The sequence below is a fragment of the Aricia agestis genome, chromosome 2, assembly GCF_905147365.1.
Source record: "Aricia agestis chromosome 2, ilAriAges1.1, whole genome shotgun sequence".
Classification (NCBI taxonomy): Eukaryota; Metazoa; Arthropoda; class Insecta; order Lepidoptera; family Lycaenidae; genus Aricia; species Aricia agestis.
Genome location: NC_056407.1, coordinates 14,498,145 through 14,510,353, shown reverse-complemented (window position 1 = coordinate 14,510,353; position 12,209 = coordinate 14,498,145). Strand labels below are relative to the sequence as shown.

The window sequence follows — 12,209 nt, the reverse complement described above, 5'->3', positions numbered from 1 at the left end:
ATTTTGTTTTTAGTATTTGTTGGTATAGCGGCAACAGATATACATAATCTGTGAAACATTCAGAACTCTAGCTATAGCGGTTCTTGAGATACAGCCTGGAGACAGACAGACGGACAGACAGACATCCGTCTCATGAATAGGGTCCCGTTTTCACCAAAGGGTGAAAACGGGACCCTAGTTCAATGTAGTAGTAGTTCAATGTGAATATAGCAGCGTACCCAAAGGGGTACGCTGCTATATTCACATTGAACTCTATATCAGAGACTTATACATACGTTATACACCCGCTAAAGTATCATCACTTTGTTTTGTCACATCCTGTATAGCTTCGTCCTTTGTTTGATACAGCCAGTTTCCTATAAGCCAAAAAATATATTTTTTATTTAGGCTTTTGATCAATCTGAGTGCCATTTGATATTTTATGAAAACACCATTTTGTAGGTTGATAGAAAACTTACTGGATCGAATAAGAAACGAGCCAGGGCCCGTATCACGAAACCGTTTTGAGACCGTACGAGAATGCCGCGTCCTACTCTAACAAACGAGAAATTACGTTGTTAGAGCGGGACGCGGCATTCTCAACCGATTATTTGAGTCTCAAAACGGTTTCGTAGTAGGCTTACTGCTGATGAGACATTAAAACATTTGAATCGAGTTTATTGTTTTAATGTGCAACTATTTTTAATTTACGTTTGACGATTATCTAATAGTTCGTTATCAGAGCGTTAAAGTTACGCTACTTTTTTCATAACATACATAATTAAACGGTTAAGACCCTGGTCTATACACGATTAAGACATACAAGTACTAATTAGTTTTTAATAATTAATTAATTACTTGTTTCACCAGTTACAGTCTTGATTTTGACGGATGCATTTCAAATCGGTGTAAGCTTCCACTAATATTTCAGTTAGTTATTACAAGGAATAATTGAAGACGTGAGTGGAAGAATCGAACAAGTAACATTTCGTAACATACGGACAATAACTCATTTTTTCCCTAATTATTTTAATAAAACTTGTGACGTATCTACTTCATAACCTAGCCAATATATCTGGCTACACATGTAATCCATGGTTTTTCTATTTCAAATAATTTTTCCGGTCCTAAAGCCTCCATTAAAACAAAAAAACGGGAAGTTTTTTCATGTTACTTACCCTATTCATCCACGCACGTCTTGAATTATGTTACGTAAAATATTGACTATTGTTTTAACATTAAACAGTTCTTTTTGGATGTAGAGAGTTGCTCAACGCGATGTTCTGCTCAGAAGTCAGAGTAATGTTAATATGAACGTTAACATAATGTGAAAAAGTGGTGGTACCACTTAGATCAACGCCTTAAACTTTGTAATAATGACCGTGAACTTAAAAGGCGTATTTCAGAGAAAGAAAATATTAATATATCTATGAGTCATTTCATATTTCTTATTATTAATTGAAGATGTGAGTGAAAGAATCGAACAAGTAACATTTCGTAGCATACGGATAATAACTAATTTTTTCCCTTATTATTTTTATTAAACTTGTAATTTATCTACTTTATAACCTAGCAAATATATCTGGCTACACATATAATCCACAGTTTTTGTATTTCAAATAATTTTTCCGGCTCTAAAGCCTCCATTTAAGCAAAAAAAAATGGAAAGTTTTTTCATGTTACTTACCTTATTCTTCCACTCGCGTCTTGAATTGAATCAATGATTTCTAAAACAACATAAGTAACTAAAAGTAAAATTTTCAGGAGACACAAAAACTTGGATAATTTTTGATAATGCAAGTAATATATAATTATGTATATTATATTTTATATTTCTGTATATATAGCTCCTAATAATGTTTTTTTATACGTCTTTTTATTTTATTTTAGTATAAATAAATGGATAATAAAGTTTTTCACTTATGTGCTTTTGACATTAAATCTGTTACTTGTGTTGTTTTGATACCCAAGAAACTACTGTAACATAAAATAATAACTCAAATACTCATATTTATTCAACTTTATTAATCTTAAAATCATAACATAATGTTATGATTTTATAGTTATGCATCATCTCCCACTTCATCTACAGTTTCTACTGTTGTGGTTGGCCACTCCAAAATTTCAGGTATAAAAAAGGTATCAGGACATAGGAAATTAACTTTTTGATATCTTAATTTTTTTTATATTTATCGGTAAGTATCAAAAGTTCGAAACGTAATGTTGGTCGAATTTATTGCTAATTTACGCCATTGAAGGTCAAACAAAGGTTAAACGTATTTGTTCAAATATATAAGTAACTAATGGGTATTTTTTTCGTTTAAATACAGAAAAACGATCACTGACCTTATTCCTCGAAATGTTTTTGTAATGAGCAAAATTAAAAAAAAAATGGACAATCCCCATTGTATGCACTTGTGTTGTTCTAACAATCACCGAAGAGAAATGTCAGTCAGTTATGTTGTTCTAACACTAAGCGGTATTTTCAGTAGTTCAATTTACATAGAAAACGCAAAGCAATTGTGTTGTTTTAATGCACAATTTATTAATGGCCATAGACTAAATCCAAAATCGCTATAAACTCGATTTCGGCAAAAATGTTAGTTATGTTGTTTTAGAAATCATCGATTCAATTATTATATTAAGTTATTCTCTAATATATAAAATTCTCGCGTCATTATGTTAGATAGCGTACTCCTCCGAAACGGCTTTACTGATTTTAACCAAATTTTATATGCATATTCAGTGGGTCTGAGAATCGGCTACTGGGTACTTTTCATATTGATAAGTGCATTTGTTAAAATAAATAATAGTAAATTATTACAACTCGAGACTGACGGCGATCATTGTTTATGCGACAGGATAGCGATGGACGTTGCCATGGTGACATACTTATTTAGTCACTTCAATAAAATAATACGGGCGAAATTTACTGCTAACACAACTTTGTATTGACAAAACGATAACATTGCCATTTCAGATACTTGTTTGTGACAACGTGACATGTTTGTATGATCTTGAATTTAAGTTAATGCAGTGACATTTCGAGGTCTAAATGTAGGACAAATAATTAATAGTTTAGTATATTATATTTTGTATATTGAATTAATAGTAGTGCACTTGAATATAATTAGTAGTCGTAATATTCAGATGCAGTGGTTATTTAAATAACTATATTTAAGCGTCTTAAGTTATAATAGTGATTAGTGATGCTTCGACACAATAATTATATTGTATGTTATATAAATAAATTTATTATTTAATTCCATAAAACTAAATTTTGAACAATCTAAAGAATATTTTCTTGTCAACGTGTATCAACTTGTAGTATGCACATTCTATCGAGAGTATTGTAATATTTTGCCCGCACACTTTTTGGTATAAATTATTTCCTCTCTCTAATTTTTTTTGTTGCTGATAGCACTATAATAGATTGAAAAATCTAGATGGTGGATCTAGAAATATGTCCTCATCAAATTCCTAACAGGGATCTAACGCGCAATATTAGTTACTCAACTCGGCGAAAGTGTACCGCGCGCGGGCAATACTAAGCAGCCCCACAGGCCACAGCAAGGCCACATACTCGAATTAGGGACATTTATTCTTTTAAGCGCCATTACACATTGCTTCAACACTACATCTTGACCTAGTGAATAAATAGAGCAACCGTAGAAATAGAGCCTACCTGAGGAGCACATGAGCGTTACCGAAATCAATTATAAAACACATTTAGAGCCTAAAGTTCTTTTAAAAGCATACAAGGGTGTCATTAAAAGATTTACTTGCTAATTTTTGGGGACTTAGAGATAACACTGCGTTAAAATTTATATCTCTTGTTCAATTTTTCGTTGAATGAATAAGATGACGAAGTGTTTAAGTCAGGGCTCATTGTAACACAGATGGGGCTTAAGGGGGCGACTAACCCAAAATTTACTTTTTTATAATTAATTTTTATACTTGAAAATAAGCCCCGAATTGTTTCATTTTCTAAAATTAGATACTGCATTATATTTTCAAGAATCTGATATGAGCAAAAACACGATATCTTAAAATTTTCTCGATAGAAAAAATCAAAAAGATGCATCTAATTTTCACGAATTTTTCATTTATTGCCATAACCGTGCATTGAACTAAGTTAATATTTTAACACATTGTATAAAATTATATCATCGAGAAAACGACCTAGCGGATTTTTAAAATGTTGTGCATTTATCGAGTTATTGAGAAAAAACTAATTTGGCGATGAATCCGCGTCGTCCTTTTTCACCGGGCATATGAAAGATAGTGAGTGTGAAGAGAGAAGGACGATGTTTTATTTTTTGGGTTAGTCGCCCTCTTAAGGAAGGTAAATTAATAATACTTATGTATGATTTTGTGCTATATCCAATCTGCAAAATACGGAAAGCTTTGGATCATCTTGTTATTTTTTTATTGTTTTTGAATTGACATTACTCTTCGCAAGCGAAATGTCATTTACTTGTGACTTAGGTCAAACCGCATAACGAATTTCGTCATCGTTTTTAACGAAAGATACTCTGTCTGAGGGGACAGAAGCAAACTTTTTAGGTTAGAAATTAGCTTTCTATACCTTTCAGTATTTTTTATGTATAGGTACCAACCAATTCCCTTATATCACCTCTTAAATAACTTACAAACAATGTAGTGCAACAATTAAACATATTATGACAACGACATTATCATACTCACTTGCCTCCAGTCACAGAGTATCCTTGCATAGTATAGCAAACATGGCTAAATTATTATGCACGTGGCAATTTACAGACTCGATGCCCAGTTTAATATTTCTTACCCTTATGTAACGGTTATCTCGGAAGTAACAATATAGAAACAATTGTTTTCTTTTTAAGGAAATCAATTGATTTTTAAACTTTCATTGTCTTTTTTCGAATAATATGATAAACGAAAATCGTTAGCTATTTGAAAGTAGCATAACAAGAGATAATTTATTTTATTTCAATTTTTTACTTAGCAACAATAAGGTTGGTTTTAAATACTTTTGTCCTAACCTTTAAACCTCAATACGAGAATCATAATATTAATACGCGAGTGAAAAACTTTGTAACCCTATTTTAATTTGAAACTTATAATTTACTTTTAGGGTTCCGTACCCGAAGGGTAAAAACGGGACCCTATTACTAAAACCTCGTTGTCTCACCGTCTGTCTGTTTCCAGGCTGTATCTCAAGAACCCGCTATAGCTATAGCTAGTCCGACTCGCACTTGGCCGATTTTTTTATCTGAGGTCGAATTTCGACCATTGGGCGATCTCTAGTTATTTTAATTGTGAATACAATAATATTTTGGCGAGTTTCTCTGTTGCACAACAAGACAATACACGTAATATACACATGAAATTATTGTCATAGAACCTCTAAAATTCGCGATAACCGAGATACGTAACACAATGAGACATTAAAAAACTTTCACGACTCAGACACGTGGTCCGTAGGCAATTGTTGACTTACTTCCGCTACACAAAACGACTAGAGATAACACGCTGGGCGAGAAATTAGGACAAACTCTTTACCTCTATAATGAGCGGCCATTTATAATGTAATTTGTAAAAAATCGGCCAAGTGCGAGTTGGACTCGCGCACGAACGGTTCCGTGCCACAATAGAGCAAAAATAGGCTGAAAATTGTATTTTTATACAAAAAATACAATTTTCAGCCTATTTTTAATCAAATAATTTAAATCAATTATATTTTTTAAAATAATTTTATAATCAAATACAAAATACAAATACAAATACAAATATTTATTGGCCAAAAAACAAAAATTAACATAATATGCGATAATGGATCCCCACACTAGGCGATGCCTGTCCTGTGGGGACGAGACGAAGTTACGATAATTACATAATTTTATGTTTTTAAAATAATTACTAATATAATTACACTAAATTAAAAGTTATATTATTGATGTTATTAGTGTGAGTGTGTGTATGCGCGAGTGCGTGTGCGTGTGTGTTGTGTGTGTGTATGTGTGTGCGTGGGTATGTGCGCGTGTGCGTGCGTGGGTGTGTGTGTGTGTGTGCGCGCGCGTGTGTGCGTGCTTGTGTGTGTGTGTGTGTGTGTGTGTGTGTGTGTGTGTGTGTGTGTGTGTGTGTGTGTGTGTGTGTGTGTGTGTGTGTGTGTGTGTGTGTGTGTGTGTGTGTTTATGTGAGCATGACTTTATTCGGTAATTTTGATCATATTTTCAGCTTCCTCATAAGAAATTCCAAGAAGAGCTTCAGAAACAACAGTCTTAGCTTTCATAAAAGATAACTTATCAATTTGGCATAATTTAATAAGGTTATTGTATGTGTAAGGCAGGAGAAACAAGCCAAATTTTTGAGCGAACGAAGTTTTGACAGCGACTGCGGGAACTCTAAAAGACCGTTGTTTCATTAGTGTTATGTAATGGGAGGAGCTAAGGATATGCTTGTGCATAGCCATTCCTGCTCTTAGTATGTAGAGTTTCCTAACACTTAATACACGAAATTCTTGATACAGAGCAGAGGTGGGATATCTTCTCCTCTTGTTCAGAGCAACTTTAAGTAAAGCACGCTGAGCTCTTTCGGCAGCGATAAGGGTGGTAGACGCTGCACCTCCCCACACAGGTATGCAGTAGTTTATGATAGACTGACAGAGTGCTAGGTATATGGTTCTTAGTAAGTGAGGGTCCGCTGCGTTGCGTAGATTTCTCAGAACTGGTATTAGTTTTCGAATACGGGAGGTTAGTAGGCAAATATGTTCCCTAAAGGACAGCTTCTCATCTAAAATTATGCCAAGATATTTCAAGTTTGGTACTCTTTGAATCTGGGGACAGTTACAGGACTCTCGCTCATTGGTAGAACAGCTATGTATACTCAAATAAAGTAAAGGTTTGCAATTTGATGCAGCTGTTTTATGAAAAAACACAAATTTTGTTTTCGAGGTATTTATTGTTAACAAATTGGTTATAAGCCAATTTGAGACAAGCGCTAATCCTTCTTCAGCAATTCGACGGACATCACTTACAGTTTTAGCGTGGAAAATGAGAGCAGTATCATCCGCGTAGCAGTAGATGTCTGCAGAGGCTAAGGGCAAGGAGGCAATTTCGTTTATGTAGAGTAAGAAAAGTGATGGGCCTAATATGCTGCCCTGAGGGACACCGTAAGTAATTGGTTTAGCATCACTTAAGTCATTACCTAGTTTAACTCGTTGAAGTCTGTCTGATAAATAGCTGGTAAACCATTTTAAGGCAATACCCCTAACGCCACAAGATTCTAGTTTTCCCAAGAGTATGGGTATTGAAACTGTGTCGAATGCCTTAGCCAGATCAAGAAATACACCAACACAGCACCGACCCTCGTCGAGGTGGGAAACTACTTTATTTACGAGAGAAGAAACAGCGTCTTCCGTGGATTTTTCCCTTTGAAATCCAAACTGTTGGCTGTTAATTATCTGATTTGAGTCTAGAAATGAAATTAATCTCCGGTGTATGATCCGTTCAAGAAGTTTGGACAGTGTACTTAAAAGAGAAATTGGTCGGTAGTTACTGGGGTCATCCCTAGGTCCGCCTTTGTGGATAGGAGTGACAACGGCGGTTTTCCAAGATTTGGGAAAAACTCCAGTTTCTATGCTCTCATTAATAATTAATGTGATTGGTGGAGCTATGATGTCCACTAAACTTTTTAATACTCTGTTATTTATGCCGTCAAGTCCATTATTATTTGATTTATTTAAAGATTATTAATTATTAAAGTACAAACACAACTGAGTATGTCGTAAATATTTGAAGTGCTTATGTATTGCTATTATTCATATCAAGCAAAAAATAGCAAAAAAATCACGTTTGTTGTATGGGAGCCCCCTTAAATATTTAATTTATTTCGTTTACAGTATTTGTATTGCTATAGCGGCAACAGATATACATAATCTGTGAAAATTTCAGAAGTCTAGCTATAGCGGTTCTTGAGTTACAGCCTGGAGACACACAGATAGACAGACGGACAGACATCGATTAAGTCTTAGTAATAGGTCCCGTTTTTACCATTTGGGTACTAAAGCCTATAAAAGATCACGACGTAGCTCTTTCTTCTGTCTTAAGGAATGTTTATTATTACCAACGACCATAATAATTTTGATTGAACTGTTTAATGTTGAAAATTGTTATTTAGAAGCACAGGGAATTCAAAATGTACAATGACAACATTTTTACGATTTCGAAACCTGAGATTTTAGGTTTCACAATAAAAATATTTGTATAAATACAATATGTACAAACGTAAACTAGGTCAAATTATAAAATCAAAAGTTATTAAACAAATACTGTTGGTACAAACATTATTGCAAGTGCAAGTGAATTACTTAATAATATGGTAATACCAGACATAAAATTGCAATATGTAAATGTTTGTTTAATTTTTCCACGTTCATTTGAAATTTCGGTTTTCATTCGAAAGACAAAAATAATGTAATTTATTGCCATTTTAAAAGATAATTAAAACATAGTTTTGATCACATTTTAATTGTAATTACAAAATAAACAGGCCATAAAACGTACAAATAGTGTGAAAAACGCAAAAATGTAATTCACACATTAGTATTTTATTTTGCAATGCAAAGTGGTTGAAATAAAAAAGGCCTGATAAGCATTTGAACGCGCTTGTATGGTATGGGCCCGGGCGTTTGCGTAAGGCGAGCTAGTTTTCGCGGGACTGTCTCACTTTTCCCTCAGGCATGGTCGCACTCGTTATGTCACAGAACAAGTAGGCCGGAATGCGTTTTGTAATTATTACACACGTAAATAATATAATTACGATCGATATAAATTGTATCGGTATATTTGTCAGCTGTTATAATGTTCGCGTTTACATAATAGCAATAATTTTGTAGCTAAAGTAAAGCAGTTAGTAAGTTGTTCAAGCGTTTATTTGTTTTCGTGAAATAATTATATAACAAGTTATTCTGCATGTATTGCATATTATATCGACAGAATTTTGTAACATTGACAACGAACCTATCGATAAGTAAAACGTATCTGGTTCAGGGGGTAAAATATTTAAAAAATCTGTTGCCTAATAAGTATGGACCACGTTTTATTTCTTCTGAGACATAAGATTCTTGAATACTCAACATAATTAATTTAACCTTTTATTCAAATTAAACGTAACATAAAACCACATCCGCCCATGAACTGTTCCCATATTTCATCAACATCGAGGACCGTGGGTAAACAATTCATCTTATATTATTTTGATAATCTTTGTAAAGTAATTCCGTTTAAATAATCACAGTTAATTGGCGTTTCTGAGCGTTAAGAATTACTCGCTTAACGCCTATGAGAAACGTTCCCATAATACTTTAATAGATTCATAAAAATAATTTCAATGTTCATTGTTTTATGATTTCATTTAGATTTTAGATACGCACTTATGCATCAGACGAGCTACTATTATTTCGATCGAAAAATATGCAAAGTAGATTATGCTACTACGAGTATAATTTTTTCAGCTCATGTAAAAAAAAAATTCATTTATATAGTTATTAATTATTATTGGTCTATTAATCATAGTAGGTGTATCTTAATATATAAAACTCAAAGGTGACTGACTGACATGGTGATCTATCAACGCACAGCCCAAACCACTAGACGGATTGGGCTGAAATTTGGCATGCAGGTAACTGTTATGACGTAGGCATCTGCTAAGAAAAGATTTTGATCAATTCTACCCCCAAGGGGTTAAAATAAGGGATGAAATTTTGTATATAATAATACTCCTTAACGCGAGCGAAGCCGCGGGCAGGAGCTCGTTTTAATATAATATTATGTTTAAGAAGAATTTCACGCCCTCGTTTAGTTTATCGATAATCTTTATCTAAAATCTTAAAGCCTTTCAAAGGTCATCTGCATTTCGTAATGTTTTGCCAAAATTGTTTTATATTTTATTTCTTTATTTTTTAATGGGCACCATTTCACACAACGAGAAGATAAGGGTGGAATAGGCTATCGCATTATTATCTTATTAAAATATAGGTTAAATTTCATCAAAACTTAATTATGTTGTTAGCTTGTGGGGTTAAATAACACCAACATTTTTAGGGGTATTCTTGAAAATTCCTAATTTAAAAATCTAGACGTTACATTTTTTTTTTGCAAACTGACAAACTTTAGCATATGTAATTTTTATCAAGCAATCAGGCTTTAGTTCTAAGCATCTACACGCGTAGGCTAATTCACAGAACACATAAGGTCAGCCCGTAAAGGTCAAGACCAGCCCAAGCGTGGTCAATCAATCTTGTATAATTACTAATGCTCCGTTTGAGCAACTCTCAAATATTAACGACTGATACCCGTCCGACAATTCAGACCTTCGTATTGTTTATGTTAGCTAATAATATGTTGTAGACAAAAATAATACCACAATTTGTAATGTTGGGCTGAAAATAACAGTTTGCAATATACACACGTTAACAACAACAGCTGTCTTCGTCACGTTACTTAATTTGTGAAAAAAATCTGTAACGTTTCCCCATGAAACGACGACTAATTTTTCAACATAATAAACCATTTCTTTTAAATTTTTCTTCATTTTAAACTTACGTGTATATTTTCAGTTTTTTACTCCCGAATAATATAATTTATCATCTATACTAGTTTTCTATAGAAAACTTTTTAATATTATAATTCTGCAGAGTTTGTTTGTTTGTTTGTTTGAACGCGCTAATCTCAGGAACTACTGGTCCGATTTGAAAAATTCTTTCAGTGTTAGGTAGCCCATTGATAAAGGAAGGCTATAGGCTATATTTTATCACGCTAAGACTAATAAGAGCTAAGAAATAGAGGAAAATGTGGAAAAAACGGGGGAAATTATTTGAAAGGGCTTATTTGAACGCGCTAATCTCAGGAACTACTGGTCCGATTTGAAAAATTCTTTCAGTGTTAGATAGCCTATTTATCGAGAAAGGCTATAGGCTATATTTTATCACGTAAGATAGAAGCTAAGAATAGAGGAAAATGTAAAAAACGGGGGAAATTATATGAAATTGCTTATTATCTTAAGAACTATTGGTGTAATTTTTATGTTATTTGGCAAACATGAAGAATAGACCACGTGATGGGACATAGGCTATTTTTTGCGGAAAATGTATGGTTGCGTGAAATCTCTAAATAACGCAAACGAAGTCGCGCGGAACATCTATATAAAAATAAAATCGTAGGAAAGTCAATTCTGTACATTGAATATTTTTGTACAATAAATAATACTTGGGATGTGATCGTCGATCGAAGTCGCGGGCAACAGCTAGTATATAAATACTTTTAATTTGCAGGTGCTATGTCTTCTGGTGGCGTCGTCGCTGGCGGCGCGCGGGCGGCCGCGACACCCGCAGCCCGCGCCCGACTACGACTATGAGCCGCAGGCGCAGGAGCCTAGGGGACAACAGGTTAGAAGCTTAAAAAATACATACCGTGAATTTGAGAAACCTCTTTTTTAGAGTCGGTTAATATTTTTTTGACCGGGTCATTTAATCGTAATGTGTTATCAACTATATTACTTTCAAATCTAGAAGTATAAAGATTGTCGAAAATCTCCAAAAAATGATCTTTGCTGTACTAATTTAAAAGAAGACGATTCGTAGCGTGCCGTAGCGTTTCGTAGCACTTCGTAGCAAAACGTAGCGCAATGAAAACCTACACCTATCTGCATTTTTCGCATTTTCTAATAATGTGCTTATTAATTTAATGACCTATTAAAACAAATTAAAAGGAAATTCGCAAAATTAAGATTTAGTAACTGAATTCCATAGTTTATTCGATATTGAATAACTTTTCCCTATTTATCTTTTCATTTGCCTTTTTGGTTGAAATAACATAATCTACTCTATTTTCAGGTGGTGCTCGTTTCGCCGGAGCAGTACGAGGGGCTCTACCGGGCGCAGGACAGGCTGGACGAGGAGTACGAGCCGCGCGCGATAGCGGCGCAGCGGGCGCCGGTCCGCAAGAACCAGATACACGAGACACCCAAACAGCCGCCCGTACAGACTATCAGGAACTACAATAAGGTGGGTACTGGGTTCAACGTGAAATGGGGTGTCTGGTAAAAGATTTCACAAAGATAAATACTTCTTTTAAAGTATACTAGCTATTTGACCGAGCTTTGCTATATATATATATATATATATATATATATATATATATATATATATATATATATATATATAAGAATTGCTCGTTTAAAGATAT

General features: G+C 33.9%; 1 protein-coding gene across 1 annotated transcript in view; it reads left to right on the top strand.

Moving 5' to 3' along the window:
• LOC121736924 (protein PRRC2A-like) overlaps positions 1–12,209 on the top strand; it is a 37,928-nt gene that overhangs the window by 24,090 nt on the left and 1,629 nt on the right. The window contains exons 2-3 of the mRNA XM_042128396.1: positions 11,297–11,410; positions 11,858–12,028. Of these exons, the coding sequence (XP_041984330.1) occupies positions 11,297–11,410; positions 11,858–12,028 (285 nt within the window). The remainder of the gene's footprint in view (positions 1–11,296; positions 11,411–11,857; positions 12,029–12,209) is intronic.